This window comes from Hyperolius riggenbachi, chromosome 1 (assembly GCF_040937935.1).
Source record: "Hyperolius riggenbachi isolate aHypRig1 chromosome 1, aHypRig1.pri, whole genome shotgun sequence".
Classification (NCBI taxonomy): Eukaryota; Metazoa; Chordata; class Amphibia; order Anura; family Hyperoliidae; genus Hyperolius; species Hyperolius riggenbachi.
The window spans coordinates 382,408,855-382,431,531 of record NC_090646.1 but is presented as its reverse complement, the minus strand read 5'-3'; the positions used below and the strand labels follow the sequence as shown (position 1 = coordinate 382,431,531).

At 41.5% G+C, this 22,677-nt stretch overlaps 1 protein-coding gene across 2 annotated transcripts in view; it reads right to left on the bottom strand.

The window, feature by feature from the left end:
* The window catches only part of CNTLN (centlein), a 540,427-nt gene that overhangs the window by 452,949 nt on the left and 64,801 nt on the right, over positions 1–22,677 (bottom strand). For both annotated transcript variants that reach the window (XR_011020538.1, XM_068234381.1), the window contains exons 4-6: positions 7,839–7,923; positions 3,685–3,819; positions 2,916–3,095 (exon numbers count right to left, since the gene is read on the bottom strand). Coding sequence is in view for 1 of the 2 variants with exons in the window: in XM_068234381.1 (XP_068090482.1) it covers positions 2,916–3,095; positions 3,685–3,819; positions 7,839–7,923 (400 nt within the window). In the remaining variant the exon portion in view is untranslated. The remainder of the gene's footprint in view (positions 1–2,915; positions 3,096–3,684; positions 3,820–7,838; positions 7,924–22,677) is intronic.

Sequence of the window (22,677 nt, the reverse complement as noted above, 5' to 3'; positions counted from 1 at the left end):
GGGAAATAGTTCATTTTAGATGGAAGTGTTGGTATTTTTATTAAATAAAATGCACTTAGATGTTGTTTTACTATTTGGCCACAAGATGTCCTCACACATTATTTCCGATTTGCGTACTTAACCACTTGACACCTGAGGCATTTTTCCTCTTGTGGACCAGAGCAATTTTCACCTGTCAGCGCTCCTCCCTTTCTTTTACCAATAACTTAATCACTACTAATCACAGCGTAATGATCTATATCTTGTTTTTCTTGCCACCAATTAGGCTTTCTTTGGGTGTACAGTATGCCAAGAATTATTTTATCCTAAATGCATTTTAACATGAATAATAAGAAAAAAAAATTATAAAATGCATTATTTTTCCGTTTTTGACCATTATAGTGTTAAAATAAAACATTCTACTGTGGATAAAAGCCACACATTTTATGTGCCCTTTTGTCCCGGTTATTGCAACGTTCAAAAAATTTCCCTAGTACAATGTATGGCGCCAATATTTCATTTGGAAATAAAGGTGCATTTTTTCAATTTTGCGTCCATCACTAATTACAAGCCCATAAATTAAAAATTAATAGTAATATACTGCCTTGACATACATTTTTAAAAAGTTCAGTCCCTAAGGTAACTACTTATATTTTTATTTTTTTTGATGAAATTTTTTTTCCCCCTTTTATAAATAAAAAAAAAAGTTTGGGTATTATGGGAGGGTGTGGGAGGGAAATAGTTAATTATATCAGTCAGTGTGGGGATTTTTATTAAATAAAATGCAATTTTGGTGCAATATACTATTTGGCCACAAGATGTCCTCAGTCGTCATTTCCGATTCACGTACGTAAGCACGTGAATCGGAAGTAATCCGTGGCTGTGTAACACAGGAAGATACAATGAATGCCGGCGTCTCGTAGACGCTGGTATTCATTGAATCGGGGACTTAGATTTATGAATGGGACCTGCGGTCCCATTCATTAACTTCCCCTCTAAGCGGCGGTAACGGCGGTGCGCGCGCACGCGCGAACGGGAGCGAGCGGCGGCTGCATGCCGCTGCAGACTTGTTTTCACGGCCCTGCTGCATCCTGTCTTTTTTAAAGGGCCGTGAATATACTGCACGGCATGCAGCAAGTAGTTAAAGAGACACTGAAGCGGAAAAAAAAATTATGATATAATGATTTGTATGTGTAGTACAGCTAAGAAATAAAACATTAAGATCAGAGACATAAGTCTGATTGTTTCCAGTACAGGAAGAGTTAAAAAAACTCCAGCTGTTATCTCTAGGCAAAAAAAGCCATTAAGCTCTACGTCTTTAAAAGTCGTGGAGAGGCCTATCTTCTGAAGTTTATTATCTCAGCTGTCAGTGAAGAATTTTCTTTTTCTCTGCCAGAGGACAGGTCAATAGTTCACAACACTGCTCTGAAAAAAATCACTTAGAATGCTGAGTAGTGTGAAAACTGCAACTATTAAAGAATGATGCAATGTTATAAAACACATTATATAACTGAAAATAAAAATATGAGAATATTTACTTTGCACTAATCTTCTAGTAATTATCCGTACAACACAACCAATTCATTATATCTTTTTTTTTTTTTTGCTTCAGTGTCTCTTTAACCTCCTTAGCGGTAACCCCGTGCTGGACACGGGGTAAGCCGCCTCGGAGGATATCTCAGCCCCTGGTGGGGCGATTTAAATTCTGTGAAGTGCTGTACGCGCAGCTAGCAGTTTGCTAGCCACGCAAACAGCTTGATCGGCCGCACGCAGCGGCGGAAGAGGGCCCCCCCCCCCGCCAGAGCCCTGCGCAGCCCGGACCAATCACTCCCGGGCAGCGCAAAGGGCTGGATCGGGTGCGCCTGACGTCCATGACGTCATTCCGATCGTAGCCATGGCGACAGGAGAAGCCAAACAGGAGATCGCGTTCTATACGCAATCTCCTGTTTGCTGTTGTTGCCGGCGGCGATCGGACTAGAGGGACACATGCGCCCTCTAGTGGTGTTTCATGTAGCTACCACTCGGGTAGCTACATGAAACGAAAAAAAAAATATTACTAAAAAAGTGTAATGTAGCCTCCTTGGCGGAAAAATTGAACCGCCAAGAAGGTTAAGTACTTGAATCGGAAGTAATGCGTGGCACTGTAACTCCAGGAAAATATGACACAGGCATCTAATAGATGTCGGCGTTCATTGACACGGGGACTTAGATTAATGAATGGGAACTGCGTTCCCATTCATCTCCCCACGAATGGGCGGTGACAGGATAGCGCGGGAACGAGTACCGGCTATCCACCGCTGAAGACGTGTATTCACGGCCCTGGGACTTCAAGTGAAGTTTTTCTAGGCCTTGATTATACTGCACCTGGTGCAGTAAGTAGTTAATTTCAGAAAACTGCTGTTATTTTTCTAGAACAAAAAAATAAAGATGTATTAAATAAATAATGAAATTCACATTGACTGCGGTGGCTTTACCTGTTATGGTTTTTGCAAGGTGGACAACATATGCATATGTATTCAATAGGTGTGCCACAGTGCTATGAACCCGAGACTATGGAAAATAAGCACATTTCAGCTGTAATGGGAAGTGAGGACTTGACTTGATGATTCAGAAAAGATAATATAAAAAGTGAAACAAGTTTGTATTTCTCTGAATTCCCAAAAAAATGTATTCTTTAAGTTTTCTGCTAGAATGAAGGCTGTTATACTGTTTAATGATTAGGCTTAAGGATGGCTATTTGATGTCAGCTTCCTGCTTTGCAGCATCAATTTTTAAAGAGCTGTGGGTTTTAAGTGTAGGAATTTAAATGAATGCTGGTCCCAGCTGGCATGTTTGAATACATAAGTTGTTATCACAGCAAATAACGCAAAGCGTAAGTGCATGCCACAATGTAGTTTGAAAATCATGTGAGAGAATCCAACGGCTCTGCAGCATACCTTAATTTTGGCATCAATGCCAGACTTTTCTCCTCTCCACTGTGCCTCCTGCTTCCTTGCTTTCTCCAGGTCACTAAGCAGGTCAGCACATTTCTTGCTTAAATCTTCTTTCTCTTGCTTCAGTTTTATTAAAATGGCTGCCCTCTGCTCTTCCTTTTTCTCTAAACTCTGCGTAGTGTTCTGTTTGATAAAAATCAGAATTGCATATTACATGTCAGGTAATAATTACATATGCAGCCGACAATCAACAATTCCTAATTAAGTGACTCCAGCCATAGGGCTGAAGAAACAGCCGTGATTCCAGTATTTTTTAGTCATGCAGGTGGAAGGACTTTTTTTTTTTTTTCTAACTGAATGGCAGTTCTGATGAGCGCACATAAGCGAGGAATCCTTTAATTGATCAAGATGCCTTTGATGATGTCCCCAGCTATTTTTGAGACCCGCAAAGACATATCATTCCAGACCTTGGGTTTATCAATTAATAATACTAGTCCCATCAGTATGTAATTAAAAAGAAGCCACATATTCACACTACTTTCACTTGCTCCATATCCATCATTAAGTATTTATTTGAAAGTTATAAGCCTTAGATTCTTGACTTTAAAGGCGTGCTCAGAGTTGGCTGCATGAGAAAGAACTTTAAAGCTAAGAGAAGCCTGAGGCAATTCTTCTGCAGCGTATGTCCCTTTCTGTGGCACACTAGGTGACACAGCTTGAAGCGATTCACTTCACAGTAAGACAACTGGAAAATATGTACAAGATAAGCTACCTTAAGCTCCTGACTTTTATCTTTTAATTTTACTTGGAGGTCATCCAGTTCTTGTTTCAATATCGTATTTTCTTCATCTACAGCAATCTTTCTCTGAACAAGATTGTTTATCTCCTGCTGCTGCCCTGATACGCTCTATAAAAGAAAAAAAAAGCAACAAAACAACAATAGTGTCAAAATAGTACTTCAGAGATCTTGTGGCATTTGCAAACTTACAACATGTGACAGATATAAAAAGGAAAAAAAAGACAGTGCAGGTGTATCTTTCATATAATTATCAGCCACATTAAAAAACATGTTCCAAGAAACACAGCCTCAAGGAAACCGCAAAATCTTTCTCCACTTCTTCTGTTAACCTAAAATTTGGATGGCTGCCCTTGACTGGACAGTGGTTAATCACTGTGTGTTCAACAGTCCAACTCCAAAATGATGGATTCAGGATACTTCATAAAAAACAGAACAGAATATTCTTTGCTTTATTTTTTTAACACTCTTGCCATTCTTTTGAAATCTGTTGCATAACAGCAAAACTTTTAGGTTCCCTACACAAGGCAGCCAATAGTACATTGTCATTTTTACTATCAATGCGATGTCCCTGATTGCAGACCTATAAAATAAATCACAGAAAAAAAAAAAAAGTAAGAAGGGTTATCTTTATATTTAACACCTCAGTATCATCTATGGTGAGATCAGCTGTGTAGACTAGAGAAACCCCTTAGGAAAATTTTAACACTGCAGTACCACATTTACTTTTTTTTTTAATTCAGTAACTGTCCTGTAAAAAGTACTCCCTACTTAACACTTATTGTTGAAGCTCAAGTCTACAAACATTTTTCTCTAACTCCCTCCCATTAACCAGGGCTGTGGAGTCGGTACAAAAATCATTCCACTCCAACTCCGACTCCTAAGTTTATGAAACCACCGACTCAGACTTCAGGTACCCAAAATGGCTCGGACTCGGACTCCTCGACTCCGAATCCTTAGTCTAATATTTGCCAGGGCTGTGAATTTGGTACAAAAATCATCCGAGTCCCGCCTCCTCAGTTTATGGAACCACCGACTCCAAGTAAACAAAATTGCTCCTACTCCTCAACTCCGACTCCACAGCCCTGCCATTAACTAACCTAACAATTCCCACCACAAAAATCAATACTCATCTGTAGGGGGTCCTCAACTTCCAACCCATGCAACCCCCACCTATCTGATCAAACAGAAATAATCCTTCTTTCAACTATGAATATGACCATGGTGTCCGGACATACCCCCTTCCTACAACACCATGCACTACATCTCGGAAACTTCTTCACCAATCTAACATTGCCCCCATTCCACACCACTGGCACATCTCTGTTAACTGACAGACTGATGGTAAGTCAATGTCTGTAAAAATCAGAAGCAAAGGGGTGGTTGGGGAGGGAAAGGAGATGGAGAATGCCAGCACCAAACACATCCCCAGAAGTGGTGTTTATACATTTTATCTACGTTCAAGAGAATCCACGGCCTGTGGTGAGCATTCCCAGATTAGTTTTCTTTTTTTTTTTTTTTTTTTTTATCTTTTCAAGAAAAGTTTTTCCGCATTAGAAACAGAGTAGAGGATTTCAAACCGCAAAAGAGGTCAAAGCTTAGGACGCCTACTTCCTCTCAGCAAGAGTCATTCAAGAGATGGCACGACACATTTTCAAAATACAAATTATGTCATGGTTGTCTCAAATAATCTCATCTGGGCCCTTTTTCAAAGACATTCTGAATCCTACAAAAATGCTTACAATGAGTCATGCTGCTTCAAAAAGCAATTAAAAGCAGGTATAATTAGTCCATGCACACCACATCCAGTAAAGTAAATTATTTATTGATAGCTATGCATAAATAAATCCATTTCAGAGACCTCCCTTACGACAACTCCTATTGAATGATCCAGTGGATATATTTATGACTGCTCATTACTAATTGATTTGGATCATCGCCGTGTGCTGTAGTTTGTCCACCTGCATAAAAACATATAAATGAACACTGCACATCAATCACTAACAAGAATGTTAACTTAATTTAATTCACAAAAAGTAGCCTCACACAAACCAAGTTTGCTATTAAAAATATTACTCTAAAATACAACAACCCCTACTGAATTCCCTTGGTAGCATTAAAAACGAAGAAAAGCCAGCGTGGATGCTTGGCTCCTTTCTAATTATTCTGCTGTCTTGTGTCATCAGGCTTCCTCAAACCAGCTCCCTCGATGATGCAAATGTTGTTCTAACCACCAGAGAGTACTGTGGGCTACAGATTGACTGTAAACGCATTACAGTGAATAACTAGACAGTCTGTCTGTATTGCCACAGATCCCCCTGATGGGTGGAAGATACCCTGAAAACGTACTCACTGAATCATCATACCATAGAGCAGGGTGAAAACCAGGGGTTTGTGCAGACAAAGGACTGCTGCCCTATCAAAATGCAAATAAATGGGTCAAACAGTGGGATGCAAAAGTTTGGGCAATCTTGTTAATTGTCATGATTTTCCTGTATAAATCGTTAGTTGTTACAATAAAAAATGTAAGTTAAATATATCGTATAGGAGTCACACACCGTGATATTTGACAAGTGAAATGAAGTTTATTGAATTTACAGAAAGTGTGCAATAATTGTTTAAATAAAATGAGGCAGGTGCATAAATTTGGGCACCGTTGTTATTTTACTGATTCCAAAACCTTTAGAACTAATTATTGGAGCTCAGTGACCCCTGACCTACATACACAGGTGAATCCAATCATGAGAAAGAGTATTTAAGGGGGTCAATTGTAAGTTTCCCTGCTATTTTAATTTTCTCTGAAGAGTAGCAACATGGGGGTCTCAAAACAACTTTCAAATGACCTGAAGACAAAGATCGTTCACCATCATGGTTTAGGGGAAGGACACAGAAAGCTGTCTCAGAGATTTCAGCTCTCAGTTTCCACAGTTAGGAAAATAGTGAGGAAATGGAAGACCACAGGCTCAGCTCAAGTTAAGGCTCGAAGTGGCAGACGAAGAAAAATCTCGGATAAACAGAAGCGATGAATGGTGAGAACAGTTAAAGTCAACCCACAGAACAGCACCAAAGACCTACAACATCATCTTGCTCCAGATGGAGTCACTGTGCACCATTTAACCATTCTGCGCACTTTACACAAGGAGATGCTGTATGAGAGTGATGCAGAGGAAGCCTTTTCTCTGCCCACAGGACAAACAGAGCTGCTTGAGGTATGCTAAAGCACATTTGGACAAGCCAGCTTCATTTGCTGTGGACTGATGAAACTAAAATTGAGTTATTTGGGCATAACAAGGGGCATTATGCATGGAGGAAAAACAACACAGCATTCCAAGAAAAACACCTGCTACCTACAGTAAAATATGGTATTGGATCCATTATGCTGTGGGGCTGTGTAACCAGTGCAGAGACTGGGAATCTTGTCAAAGTTGAGGGACGCATGGATTCCACTCAGTATCAGCAGATTCTGGAGACCAATGTCCAGGAATCGGTGACAAAGCTAAAGCTGTGCCGGGGCTGGGTCTTTCAACAAGACAAGGACCTCAAACACTGCTCAAAATCCGCTAAGGCATTCATGCAGAGGAACAAGTACAACGTTCTGGAATGGCCATCTCAGTCCCCAGACCTGACTATAACTGAAAATCTGCGGTGAGTTGTCCATGCTCGGAAGCCATCAAACCTGAATGAACTACAGATGTTTTGTAAAGAGCAATGGTCAAAAATACCTTTAACCAGAATCCAGACTCTTATTGGAACCTACAGGAAGCGTTTAGAGGCTGTAATTTCTGCATAAGGAGGATCTACTAAATATTGATTTTATTTCTTTTTTGAGGTGCCCAAATGTATGCACCTGCCTAATTTTGTTTAAACAATTATTGCACACTTTATGAAAATCCAATAAACTTCATTTCACTTCTCAGATCACTGTGTAGGTCTCCTATATGATATATTTAACTGACATTTTTTTATCATAACAACTAACGATTTATACAGGAAAATCATGACAATTAACAAGGTTGCCCAAACTTTCGCATCCCACTGTATATATTTCAAATATCAATCAGATTATTACAGGCATGCCATTTATATTTTGTCATCCTCAATGTGAAATAAAAATAATACTTATCACCAACCTCTTCTAGCTGTTGTATTTGGCTATCCTTTGTCTGTAGAATTTCAAGCACTTTTCGGTCCTTGGCCTCCGCCTTATTTTTTTCTCTGGAAGAAGGCATAAAATATATATTTTACACATTATTAGAACTAATTTGTACTTAATCATTTAAATTTGTTAAATCTTAATGATAAATGTCATTTTAAAGAGCACAGAATGAAATTATCTGTGACCGACAGGCCCAGCAGAATTAATCAGTATGCATATGGCAAGTGACAGCAAATTATTCCAATTGGCAATCGTGACAACTTTATTTCCCACAATGCGGATGAGCAATAGAGTCATAAAATTCTACCAAGAGTAAAATGTTTAAGTGCACCAATGATCTAATAAGCAATGAAAGCAGACAGCCACCTGGCACAAAGTTTGTCAACAAACAACGTGTTCTATATTAAATAGAAATAGCTCACTCCCACTGCATTTTTGACACTTTACTAAACAAAGTGACACACAATAAATAAACAAAACCAAACGAAGCAACAGTTTTGCAAAGCAAATACATGAAAATAAAGAAGAAGGAGCACAGTACAAGACATATCAAAGAACCAAAGCCAATTAAGATTAAATCCTGGTAAAGTTCTAGAAATGGTGGAGGCCTTTAAATGAAAGAGCTGCAGGTGCATGCCTAATTTCTATCCAGACTTCTTGCAGATAGGCCTCATACAGGTGAACAGTGCAATAATTGCAGTGCAGGCAAACAATGCAGACAGCAGGTAAATCAGGGAGTTGCAGGTACATGAATGCCCACAAAATGTTACAGAATGCCAACTGCTGCTGAGCACAGGAAATACAACAGTCCAGGTATAGAGTGCCAGCAGTAAGACAAGGTGAAAAGGGAGTACAAACAAAAGTGATATGGAGGCTGCCATGTTGACCACCTTTTAAAAGAAAAGTTAGCTCTAAACTCTGAGTTACTCACCTGTAGCAAGTATATAGGACATGTGTACTAACTTAATGCTGATCTACATGCTCATCCCAGGAAGTGTCTCACAGAGTATAAGCATTACAGGAATAGCATTATTACCAGCTTTGTTTTTAGAACGGAGTCAAAATGGTGGCCTCCATAGGGCTCTGATTTATGGTGCATTTTAAATCCCAACTTCAGGCACAAATGTTTCCCTTTCCAATGATGGCACCCAGATTCAACGTTGATTTTTATCTGGATGTAAATCTTTGAATTTCAATAATAATAATTAATTAGTCCAACTTTGAAAAAAAATTCTTTTAAATTTGGTTTGAGTGAGAAAAGGTAAGCAGTAACAAACTAAAAGGTTAGTTTGTTACTGCTGTCTCTGCTCCTCTTCTGTAGAATTTAGATCACTTTCTACTCTGTAACATCACAGGCTAAAAATTAAGTATATATGGTCATCTTAAAAGGAAACGAGTGGCAGCAATCAAAATCAGAAAACCCTCTACTGATTTCCCCCTCTACAAAGTCATTACAATAACTGTCCTTGTTGAGGAATACACAGAATCACCTGGGAGGTATAAAGGGCTAAAAGAGACCAAAAACCCCTTTATTAAAAAGCAATGCTAAATGTAATTTGTCTACATAAAACAAAAGGTATTTATGATAATTCAGCTGTTAGTAAGCACCTGTGCTTTCCCATGATGCATCACTCCCGAATATGCAAATCATCTCTTTATGGCCTTAGAAAGCCATGCTTGCTTTGAAAGGGCATAAAGAGAGGATTTGCATATTCGGGAGTGGTGCATCATGGGAAACTGCAGTTGCTCTCTTACAGCTGAATTATTGCAAATACCTTCTGTTTTATGAAAGCAAAACTGTATCTGTCCTTGTAGGGGAAATTTACCATCCTACCGTCTTTGTGTAAAACAGGAACTCAGACAGCAGTAAGATGCAAAAAGAGATCACAGTCTTTCCACAATGTATAAGACAAATACAAAAGTTTTGAGTTATGTGTTATGCTTCCCAGTCAGGATTCCCTACAACTGTCACTTAACTGTATGTAAAACTTCCACAACGTAAAGAGGAATTTCAGTGAAAATAATGTAATAAAAAAGTGCTTCATTTTTACAATAATTATGTATAAATGATTTAGTCAGTGTTTGCCCATTGTAAAATCTTTTAAATCCCTGATTTACATTCTGACATTTATCACATGGTGACATTTTTGCTGATGGCAGGTGATGTAGCTGCTGCTTGCTGTTTTGGCAGTTGGAAACAGCTGTAAACAGCCATTTCCCACAATGCAACAAGGTTCACAGACAGGAAACTGCCAGGAGTACCATGGTCCTCAGAGTTTCTTGTGGCAGGAGTTTCACCACAATATCAGCCATACAGAGCCCCCTGCTGATCCGTTTGAGAAAAGGAATAGATTTCTCATGTAAAAGGGGGTATCAGCTACTGATTGGGATGAAGTTCAATTCTTGGTCACAGTTTTTCTTTAAAGCTGCTTACCAACAGTAGGGGAAGATGCTCATGAGCAGAAAATGTAAAGGTCATGTGATCCTTCTTCAACAGCCATATAACACAAATACCATATGACTCAAGGCAGCCCAATTCCAGTCTTGGAAGGCATTATCCATACCGGTGTTTGGGAGGTGTTGAGAAATGGAAAAAAAATGTGTTCTATTTATGAACAACACCTTTCCTGATTCAGTCTCATCAATTAAATTGAGCTGTTCCAAAAATGTGTGAGGACCTAAGTCGAATGTGATTTTTCTGTAATAGCAACTTGTCTGTTTTCACATCACCAACAGATGACTGATTGATATACCAATAGAATTGAAGTAAATTCAATAAATATCACAAATGCAAAACAAAAGGAACCTACCACAACCAACTTTTTTATGTAATGTTTTATGTTCTCATACCTTACCGATTATACTAGTTTCCAAGGAATAAACAGACTCTTTATTCATAAAAAGGGCTACGTAAGTCTTCCCAATGAGTAACAATTTATTAGTCTTACATTCTCCTGAAAAGCAAACACCGAAGCATATTACTGAACAGAGTTGGAAGGGTGCAGCGTACAATCCTTGCTTACCAAGTTACACAGGTTGCACAGTAGGTTGTCTCCAACAATATTGCTCCGCTGACTTGTAAAGTTATTACATCTACACATTTCTTACACATGCTTTATGGTTAAAAGGCCCTCATCACCATCAGGCTGTCAAACATTAGATCTACTATGCAAGGCTTCTAGTATTCATACTATGACAGAAAAGCACAACACACAGCCAGAAGGCATTGCTGGCGTCAGCTTGTGGGCTACATATGGGCAGCATCACAGCTGGCGACATCTGCACACTAGACAACAAAGGTGGGAAGGCTCACAGCTCAGAGTATGTTCCCTGCCAAGAGTATGCAGTACATGCTGTCATTAATTCATCAACGGCACGGCTGTACAGTGCTGGGCATAGAAATATCTGTGATGTGTATGTAGCCAGCATGCTACATAATAACTATGTTCCTTCTTCTAGATTAAATTACACAGCATCATGTCTCCCCTAACCAAAGTCCTCAAGCAACATTATGAAATCACTTTAACTTACATAAACCGCAGTATTATTTATGGTTGAATCAAAGCATATGGATTCTGCACAGAAATATATTTGCAGTATTATCAGTTTTAAAAGGCTTACTGCTGCTCAGATTATGGTAGGGACATTCAATATGACAACCAGGGCTGTGGAGTCAGTCCAAAAATCCACCGACTCAGACTCCTCAGTTTAGGATTCCACCGACTCCGACTCCTCTAATTTGCATATTACAATTTTGTTGATTAAAAGTATGTAACATGAAATTCGTCTCTTAACTGCCAACGCTTAAGAATTTTACAAGACAACTGAAGTGAGAAGGATATGTAGACTACTATATTTATTCCCTTTAGACTAAAACTAGTCCTTGGTAAGAGTACTTGTAAAAGGTACAAACCGGAACAAAGAACATCTATCAGGCCCTAGGCAATGTAACTGTGGGTACATGTAAGAATGATGTGCAGGTACTCTGCAGGGGAATGAGGAGATTCTTCCTCTATTACACATTCTTCATGCACAATCTGAACAAGGTTTATGGGTGACTGACAACACCTCTGTGTTCAATGTGCACAGCATTCTCAGTGGATTCCCTGCAGCTCTGTGGGGAGTGCATATGTAGAGTATAGTACTACTGTGTAACAAAGTAAACCTGAGACAGATGAAATTAAAGTTTTATACATACCTGGGGCTTCCTCCAGCTGCCTTCAGGATAATCAGTCCCTCGTTGTCCTCCTCCACCACCTGGATCTTCAGCTATGAGTCCAGGTACTTGAGCCAGTCGGGCGTAGTGCGCATGCACACACTCCGCCGCCAGGAGCATACTACACCTGTGCAGCACTATTGCGCAGGTGCAGAATGTTCCTGGCTGTGGGAACGGCATGCGGCCGGACAGCGCTGACTGGCTGAATTACCAGGACTCATAGCAGAAGATCCGGGTGGTGGAGGACAGCGAGGGACTGATTAGCCTGAAGGGGGCTGGAGGAAGCCCCAGGTATGTATAAAACTTTACTTTTCATCCGTCTCAGTTACCCTTTAATTTGTAGTCACCAAACCAAATTTTAACATATCAAATTATTTGATTTCATCAGCAAAGGGAGTGCATTCATTTGCATAAATCAGCATCAATGCAGAATTATTTCCATCTCGTTGACCATCTCTATTAGTGACACAGCTACACATCAGGCTTTATTCTTACAGCATAGATGTTATTTAGTGTATATATAAGATATTTCTGTGTACACATCATATATACAGTCACAATCAGATATGTATATCTGACCTTAAAAATACGGGGACTGCTTTATTGAAGCAGCACAAGTAACTAATTTTGATTGGTTTATTTCATTTTTGTGGACTAAGCACAGCTATTACTGTATATATACTGTATATATACATTATTTTTAATGACTATTATCTGAGAAATAGAAAATTTTATCATATTTTCTATTTTAATTACAGTTACAAATTCATTAGGAGTCGGAGTCGGTGCATTTTTTCCCGACTCCGACTCCAGGCACCCAAAATTGCCCGACTCCACGACTCCGACTCCACAGCCCTGATGACAACGATAGGGTTGAGAATGAGGGACCATTAATGACATGCATATGTATGCTATAAACTACTTTACGAAAATGTCAGCGCTGTGTAAATAAATAGTAGTTGTAGATTTGGCTCATTTATATATATATTCCAATATATATATATATATATATATATATATATATATATATATTCCAATATATATATATATATATATATATTATTATTTAGTATTTATATAGCGCCGACATATTACGCAGCGGTGTACAGTGTATATATATATATATATATATATATATATATATATATATATATATATATATATATATATATCTTGTCACTAACTGTCCCTCAAAGGAGCTCACAATCTAATCCCTACCATTGCCATATGTCTATATTATGTAGTGTAAGTACTGTAGTCTAGGGCCATTTTTTTTAGGGGGAGCCAATTAATTTATCCGTAAGTTTTTGGAATGTGGGAGGAAACCGGAGTGCCCGGAGGAAACCCACGCAGACACGGAGAGAACATACAAACTCTTTGCAGATAGTGCCCTGGCTGGGATTCGAACCAGGGACCCAGCGCTGCAAGGCGAGAGAGCTAACCACTACGCCACCGTGCTGCCTATATATATATATATATATATATATATATATATATATATATATATATATATATATATATATATATATATATATATATATATATATATATATATAAAAAACCAACAATGCTTGCCTAGGAAGTTACTTTGTAATTTTACATTCCCTTTTTTTTTTTAAGAAAATATAGCTTTTTTCTTCGGCCTTGTTTACATTGTATACGTTGCAGTATGGTATACTGAATCTGTAATGCCTAGTATGCAAGGACACCAGATATTGTATAGAGAGCAATGTCTGATATTTTTACTTTTACACTGTGGTTTAGTAGATCCGGAGAATGAATCACTGCAAGTATTTTAGTATGCAGCGCCATCCTATTTAGTGTCAAGTGTAACCGAGGCAAACCTCAGGTCAAAAGTCAAATACTTACCCAAGAAGAGGGAAGCCTCTGGATCCTGAAGAGGCTTCCCAAGCGGTGCTACTGTCCACAGTTGCCAAGAGTGGACCCTCCAAAGAAATCTGAAAAGCTCTTGTTAGATTCCAAGCACACAAGCATACTCCTCTTCAAGCACTAGTGCAGCCAACTGCGCCTGCACAAGCACAGCCCTGCCTGCGCAGTAAGCCATTTATGAGCAGCTCCGTGCTACTGCGCAGGTTGGGCATGAAGAGGAGCGCGGTCCCAATGTGCAGGAGGGTCCCTGCAGCAGCAGAGGTCGGTGGTCAGTGTGGGATGCCTCTGAATCCTCTCCGAAGGTAAGCATTTGATTTTTGGCCTGAGGGCCACCTCAAGTTCTCATATAAGCAGATATGGAGAGCAGTGATCACTAAAAACTTACCAGTAACTTACCCTGTCTGTGTATGCATATACCGCAGACATAACAGTGTTCTCCCCAGGGCCAATTAGGTGGGCGGGCCGCCCGGCTGTTTTTAAACCCCGCCCGGCTGTTGTCATTGGCCCACCTAGCTAGAAAAAAAAACAGCCGAAGCAGAAGCGGCCAACCGCGCTATACATCTTCATGCCGACACAGCTGCAGTCTGCACGCACGCTTTCTCGCCTCTCTACCTCAGTCTGTAGCCTGCATAAGTATGCAGATAGGCAGGCTAGCAGCAGTGGGTGGCCGCGGGCAGGCTGGAGGGGCTCGCCTATTACAGATTCTGGCCGGCATTCTTTTTCCAGGCTCCGGTGCATCTTGTATAGCTGTCCGGCTTCCTTACTTTGAAAACAGGCCTGTGTAACAGCGCAGCCAATCGCTGCGTTCCCAAGCAAATCAGGGGTGCCCAGCCATCCAATAGCATGGCTTGGGGAGTGGCTTATGCAGTGCTGTGTTGTGACACACGTGGAGGAAGCTGGCGGCAAATGAAAGATCATGGAGGGAGCCAGGGTTTGTGCACGGAACAGCCAGGCAGAGAGAAGCAAAAGCTACAAACACAGGTTAGCATAATGTGAAGTCTGCCTGGCTGGAATGTGAGGAATTTCTTTTCATCTACTGAGCGGCTGCGCTGGCAGTGTGGATTCGCGCCCCCCCTCCCCCTACTCACTTCTCAAGATGACCCGGTGTGTGGATTGCAGATCTCAGCGTCTCCCAGACAGGACACTGGCCAGCTGCATACAGAGGGGACTCTTCTTGTCCTGTCACAGTGCTTTGTTATATAGCCTGATTTCAGTGTGCAGTTGATCATCTGGGATAATATAGGTGGTGGCTGTGTGCATGCGTGTGTTTTGTTTTGTTTTTTAATTCAGCTTTTTGTTGCCTATTTTGGTTCAATACCTATTTATGATAATTGAATTACCCCTGTCAACATGTTAATAACTATCCACAGGTGAGCGTACAATCTAATTCCTGCCTTCATGTCACTATCTATCCACAGAAGAGCTTACAATCTAATTCATGCCTTCATGCCACTTACTATCCAGGAAGGATTTTACAGTCTAATCCCTGCCGTGATGTCACTAACTATCCACAAACGATTTTACAATCTAATCGCTGCCGTCATGCCCCTAATGGTTGGTACACACTGAGATTTTCTGGCAGATTTACTGCCAGATCGATTATTTCCAGCATGTCCCATCTGATTTCCAATTGATTTTTCATTCAAATCTTTTGGAAAATTGGGCATGTTGGAAATAATTGATCAGGTAAAAAAATCTGCCAGAACATCTCATGGTGTGTACCAGGCATACCTATCCACAGAGGAGTTTACAATCTGATCCCAGCCATTATGTCACTAACTACAAACAGAGAAGTTTACAATTTTATGCCTGCTGTGATGTCACTAACTATCCACAGAGGAGCTTATGATCTAATCCCTACCGTCATGTCACTAACTGTACTCAGAAGATCTTACAATCTCGTCTTTGCTGTCAATCATGTCGCTGGGGGAACCTGAGCACAATAATCTGAAACAATTTCTCCCTAACGCTAGGTACACACAATGCTATTTTCTGACAGATTTACTGTCAGACCGACTATTTCCAACATGTCCAATCTGATTTCTGATCACATTTCTGCTCGGTTTCCCATAGAAGTGAACGAAAAATCGATTGCAATTTTATGACAGATTTACTGTCAGATCGACTATTTCCAACATGTTAACTCTGATTTTCAATCGATTTTTCGTTCACTTCTATGGGAAACCGAGCAGAAATGTGATCAGAAATCAGATTGGACATGTTGGAAATAGTCGATCTGACAGTAAATCTGTCATAAAATTGCATTGTGTGTACCTAGCAGGTACATTGGCTCGCCTCCTCATCCTCCGCCTATGCTGTAAGCAGAATTGCACTGGTCCTGCATTCCCCTGTCACACCCCACCCGGCTACTTTTTCATGCCACCCGGCTGGAAAAAAAATCCTGGGGAGAACACTGCATAATCTGCCACACTTGCCATAGTTTAGGGTCCGTTTCTTAGAGGGTAAGCCAATTGACTCCATAGTATGCATGTTTTTGAAATACAGTAAGTGTAGCACATTTAACACAAGCTACAGCAAGTAACCTTTGGCCATGTACTTTTAAACTCTTGCTGCGATATGTGTATACTTTCTTTCTTCACTGTGTGTCCCATATTTTCTCCATATTGCCAAATGCACCTTTACCACAACATGACCCCAGTATGCAGATGAAGGTCATCATCATAATCCCCCATCTATGTGCCTAGCAAAGGCAATTGTCAGCTGCAGGCGTCAGTAGACACTGCAGATACCCCACTACCCAAGATAATTCTAGCACAGCGCCACTACCAAAAAAGTTCTGGAATAACCCCTGGAATCACAATATAACATGTAAAAATACAAAATGTTAAGAACAGCATTTATAAAAATGTGATAATCTCATCACCAAGGCCACATCATATCTTTGTTGCCGAATAGGACCTATTTGGTGGTGACTGCTATACAAAACATTGGGCATGATTCACAAAGCTTTTTCACCTGTTTTCACCTTATCTAGGTTACATTACATACATAAAGTATGTTATGTATTTTTTTTTTTTTTTTTGCAATAGCTTTTAACCACTTGAGGACCACAGTCTTTTCGCCCCTTAAGGACCAGAGCCTTTTTCTCCATTCAGACCACTGCAGCTTTCACGGTTTATTGCTCGCTCATACAACCTACCACCTAAATAAATTTTGGCTCCTTTTCTTGTCACTAATAAAGCTTTCTTTTGGTGCTATTTGATTGCTCCTGCGATTTTTACTTTTTATTATATTCAGCAAAAAAGACATGAATTTTGGCAAAAAAATGATTTTTTTTAACTTTCTGTGCTGACATTTTTCAAATAAAGTAAAATTTCCTATACATTTGAGCGCGAAAGTTATTCTGCAACATGTCTTTGATAAAAAAAAAACCATTCAGTGTATATTTATTGGATTGGGTAAAAGTTATAGCGTTTACAAACTATGGTGCCAAAAGTGAATTTTCCCATTTTCAAGCATCTCTGACTTTTCTGCGCACCTGTCAGGTTTCATGAGGGGCTAAAATTCCAGGATAGTACAAATACCCCCCAAATGACTCCATTTTGGAAAGAAGACATCCCAAAGTATTCAGTGAGAGGCATGGTGCGTTCATAGAAGATTTTATTTTTTGTCACAAGTTAGCGGAAAATGACACTTTCTGACAAAAAAGAAAAAAAAAAAAGTTTCCATTTCTTCTAACTTGCGACAAAAAAAAATGAAATCTGCCACGGACTCACTATGCTACTCTCTGAATACCTTGAAGTGTCTACTTTCCAAAATGGGGTCATTTGTGGGGTGTGTTCACTGTCCTGGCATTTTGGAGGGTGCCTAATTGTAAGCACCCCTGTAAAGCCTAAAGATGCTCATTGGACTTTGGGCCCCTTAGCGCAGTTAGGCTTCAAAAAAGTGCCACACATGTGGTATTGCCGTACTCAGGAGAAGTAGTATAATGTGTTTTGGGGTGTATTTTTACACATACCCATGCTGGGTGGGAGAAATATCTCCGTAAATGACAATTTTTTATTTTTTTTTACACACAATTGTCTATTTATAGAGATATTTCTCCCACTCAGCATGGGTATGTGGAAAAATACACCCCAAAACACATTATACTACTTCTCCTGAGTACGGCGATACCACATGTGTGGCACTTTTTTGCACCCTAACTGCGCTAAGGGGCCCAAAGTCCAATGAGTACCTTTAGGATTTCACAGGTCATTTTGAGAAATTTGGTTTCAAGACTACTCCTCACGGTTTAGGGCCCCTAAAATGCCAGGACAGTATAGGAACCCCACAAATTACCCCATTTTAGAAAGAAGACACCCCAAGGTATTCCGTTAGGAGTATGGTGAGTTCATAGAAGATTATTTTTTTTTGTCACAAGTTAGCAGAAATTGATTTTAATTTTTTTTTTCACAAAGTGTCATTTTCCGCTAACTTGTGACAAAAAATAAAATCTTCTATGAACTCACCGTACTCCTAACGGAATACCTTGGGGTGTCTTCTTTCTAAAATGGGGTCATTTGTGGGATTCCTATACTGCCCTGGCATTTTAGGGGCCCTAAACCGTGAGGAGTAGTCTTGAAACCAAATGTCGCAAAATGACCTGTGAAATCCTAAAGGTACTCATTGGACTTTGGGCCCCTTAGCACAGTTAGGCTGCAAAAAAGTGTCACACATGTGGTATCGCCGTACTCGGGAGAAGTATTATAATGTGTTTTGGGGTGTATTTTTACACATACCCATGCTGGGTGGGAGAAATATCTCTGTAAATGACAATTATTTGATTTTTTTTTAACACACAATTGTCCATTTACAGAGAGATTTCTCCCACCCAGCATGGGTATGTATAAAAATACACCCTAAAATACATTATACTACTTCTGAGTACGGCGATACCACATGTGTGACACTTTTTTGCAGCCTAGGTGCGCTAAGGGGCCCAACGTCCTATTAACAGGTCATTTTGAGGCATTTGTTTTCTAGACTACTCCTCACGGTTTAGGGCCCCTAAAATGCCAGGGCAGTATAGGAACCCCACAAGTGACCCCATTTTAGAAAGAAGACACCCCAAGGTATTCTGTTAGGAGTATGGTGAGTTCATAGAAGATTATTTTTTTGTCACAAGTTGGCGGAAAATGACACTTTGTAAAAAAAAACAATACATATCACATTCCGCTAACTTGTGACAAAAAATAAAATCTTCTATGAACTCACCGTACTTCTAACAGAATACCTTGGGGTGTAGTCTTTCCAAAATGGGGTCACTTGTGGGGTTCCTATACTGCCCTGGCATTTTAGGGGCCCTAAACCGTGAGGAGTAGTCTTGAACCCAAATGTCTCAAAATGACACTGTGAAATCCTAAAGGTACTCATTGGACTTTGGGCCCCTTAGCACAGTTAGGCTGCAAAAAAAGTGTCACACATGTGGTATCGCCGTACTCAGAAGAAGTAGTATAATGTGTTTTGTGGTGTATTTTTACATATAACCATGCTGGGTGGGAGAAATATCTCTGTAAATGACACATTTTTGATTTTTTTTTACATACAATTGTCCATTTACAGAGAGATTTCTCCCACCCAGCATGGGTATGTGTAAAATTACACCACAAAACACATTATACTACTTCTCCTGAGTATGACGATACCACATGTGTGACACTTTTTTGCAGCCTAGGTGCGCTAAGGGGCCCAACGTCCTATTCACAGGTCATTTTGAGGCATTTGTTTTCTAGACTACTTCTCACGGTTTAGGGCCCCTAAAATGCCAGGGCAGTATAGGAACCCCACAAGTGACCCCATTTTAGAAAGAAGACACCCCAAGGTATTCCGTTAGGGGCATGGTGAGTTCGTAGAAGATTTTATATTTTGTCACAAGTTAGTGAAAAATGACACTTTGTGAAAAAAACAATAAAAATCCAATTTCCGCTAACTTTTGACAAAAAATAAAATCTTCTATGAACTCATCATACACCTAACAGAATACCTTGGGGTGTCTTCTTTCTAAAATGGGGTCACTTGTGGGGTTCCTATACTGCCCTGGCATTTTAGGGGCCCTAAACTGCGAGGAGTAGTCTAGAAAACAAATGCCTCAAAATGACTGTTCAGGGGTATAAGCATCTGCAAATTTTGATGACAGGTGGTCTATGAGGGGGCAAATTTTGTGGAACCGGTCATAAGCAGGGTGGCCTCTTAGATGACAGGTTGTATTGGGCCTGATCTGATGGATAGGAGTGCTAGGGGGGTGACAGGAGGTGATTGATGGGTGTCTCAGGGGGCGGTTAGAGGGGAAAATAGATGCAATCAATGCACTGGGGAGGTGATCGGAAGGGGGTCTGAGGGGGATCTGAGGGTTTGGCCGAGTAATCAGGAGCCCACACGGGGCAAATTAGGGCCTGATCTGAAGGGTAGGTGTGCTAGGGGGTGACAGGAGGTGATTGATGGGTGTTTCAAGGTGTGATTAGAGGGGGGAAATAGATGCAAGCAATGCACTGGCGAGGTGATCAGGGCTGGGGTCTGAGGGCGTTCTGAGGTGTGGGCGGGTGATTGGGTGCCCTAGGGGCAGATTAGGGTCTAATCTGATGGGTAACAGTGACAGGTGGTGATAGGGGGTGATTGATGGGTGATTAGTGGGTGTTTAGAGGAGAGAAGAGATATAAACACTGCACTTGGGAGGTGATCTGATGTCGGACCTGCGGGCGATCTATTGGTGTGGGTGGGTGATCAGATTGCCCGCAAGGGGCAGGTTAGGGGCTGATTGATGGGTGGCAGTGCCAGGGGGTGATTGATGGGTGGCAGTGACAGGGGGTGATTGATGGGTGATTGACAGGTGATCAGTGGGTTATTACAGGAAATAACAGATGTAAATATTGCACTGGCGAATTGATAAGGGGGGGTCTGAGGGCAATCTGTGCGTGTGGGCGGGTGATTGGGTGCCCGCAAGGGGCAGATTAGGGTCTAATCTGATGGGTAACAGTGACAGGTGGTGATAGGGGGTGATTGATAGGTGATTGATGGGTAATTAGTGGGTGTTTAGAGGAGAGAATAGATGTAAACACTGCGCTTGGGTGGTGATCTGATGTCGGACCTGCGGGCGATCTATTGGTGTGGGTGGGTGATCAGATTGCCCGCAAGGGGCAGGTTAGGGGCTGATTGATGGGTGGTAGTGCCAGGGGGTGATTGATGGGTGGCAGTGACAGGGGGTGATTGACGGGTGATCAGTGGGTTATTACAGGGAATAACAGATGTAAATATTGCACTGGCGAATTGATAAGGGGGGGTCTGAGGGCAATCTGAGCGTGTGGGCGGGTGATTGGGTGCCCGCAAGGAGCAGATTAGGGTCTAATCTGATGGGTAACAGTGACAGGTGGTGATAGGGGGTGATTGATGGGTGATTGATGGGTAATTAGTGGGTGTTTAGATGAGAGAAGAGATGTAAACACTGCATTTGGGAGGTGATCTGATGTCGGATCTGCGGGCGATCTATTGGTGTGGGTGGGTGATCAGATTGCCCGCAAGGGGCAGGTTAGGGGCTGATTGATGGGTGGCAGTGACAGGGGGTGATTGATGGGTGATTGACAGGTGATCAGTGGGTTATTACAGGGAATAACAGATGTAAATATTGCACTGGCGAATTGATAAGGGGGGGTCTGAGGGCAATCTGAGCGTGTGGGCGGGTGATTGGGTGCCCGCAAGGGGCAGATTAGGGTCTAATCTGATGGGTAACAGTGACAGGTGGTGATAGGGGGTGATTGATGGGTGATTGATGGGTAATTAGTGGGTGTTTAGAGGAGAGAAGAGATGTAAACACTGCATTTGGGAGGTGATCTGATGTCGGATCTGCGGGCGATCTATTGGTGTGGGTGGGTGATCAGATTGCCCGCAAGGGGCAGGTTAGGGGCTGATTGATGGGTGGCAGTGACAGGGGGTGATTGACAAGTGATCAGGGGGGATAGATGCATACAGTACACGGGGGGGTGGGGGTCTGGGGAGAATCTGAGGGGTGGGGGGTGATCAGGAGGGAGTAGGGGGCAGATTAGGGACTAAAAAAAAAAAATAGCGTTGACAGATAGTGACAGGGAGTGATTGATGGGTGATTAGGGGGGTGATTGGGTGCAAACAGTGGTCTGGGGGGTGGGCAGGGGGGGGGTCTGAGGGGTGCTGTGGGCGATCAGGGGGCAGGGGGGGGGGAATCAGTGTGCTTGGGTGCAGACTAGGGTGGCTGCAGCCTGCCCTGGTGGTCCCTCGGACACTGGGATCAGCAGGGCAGGAGGCAGCCAGTATAATAGGCTTTGTATACATTACAAAGCCTATTATACACTTTCCGAGCGGCGATCGGGCAGCTAGTAACCCGCCGGCGCTTCCGAACGGCCGGCGGGTTACAGCGAGCGGTGGGCGGAGCCAGTCCCCGGCGGCTGATCGCGTCACAAATGACGCGATTGCCGCATAGCCACTCCCGCAGCCGCCCCCGCCGATGGGCATATTGCGGTCGTTTGGGCCCGGACTTTGCCGCCGCCCATCGGCTGGGGGCGGTCCTTAAGTGGTTAAGATGTTGAGAAAACATAGGCCTCGATTCATAAAGCATTACCTCATGCGGTAATGCTGAAAACAGCAGACTTTCCCGACCACTTAGAAATGTGTCAATTCATAAAGGCTGTTACCGCACGAAAAGTTGACATTACCGACCAGGGAGATAAATTACCGACTT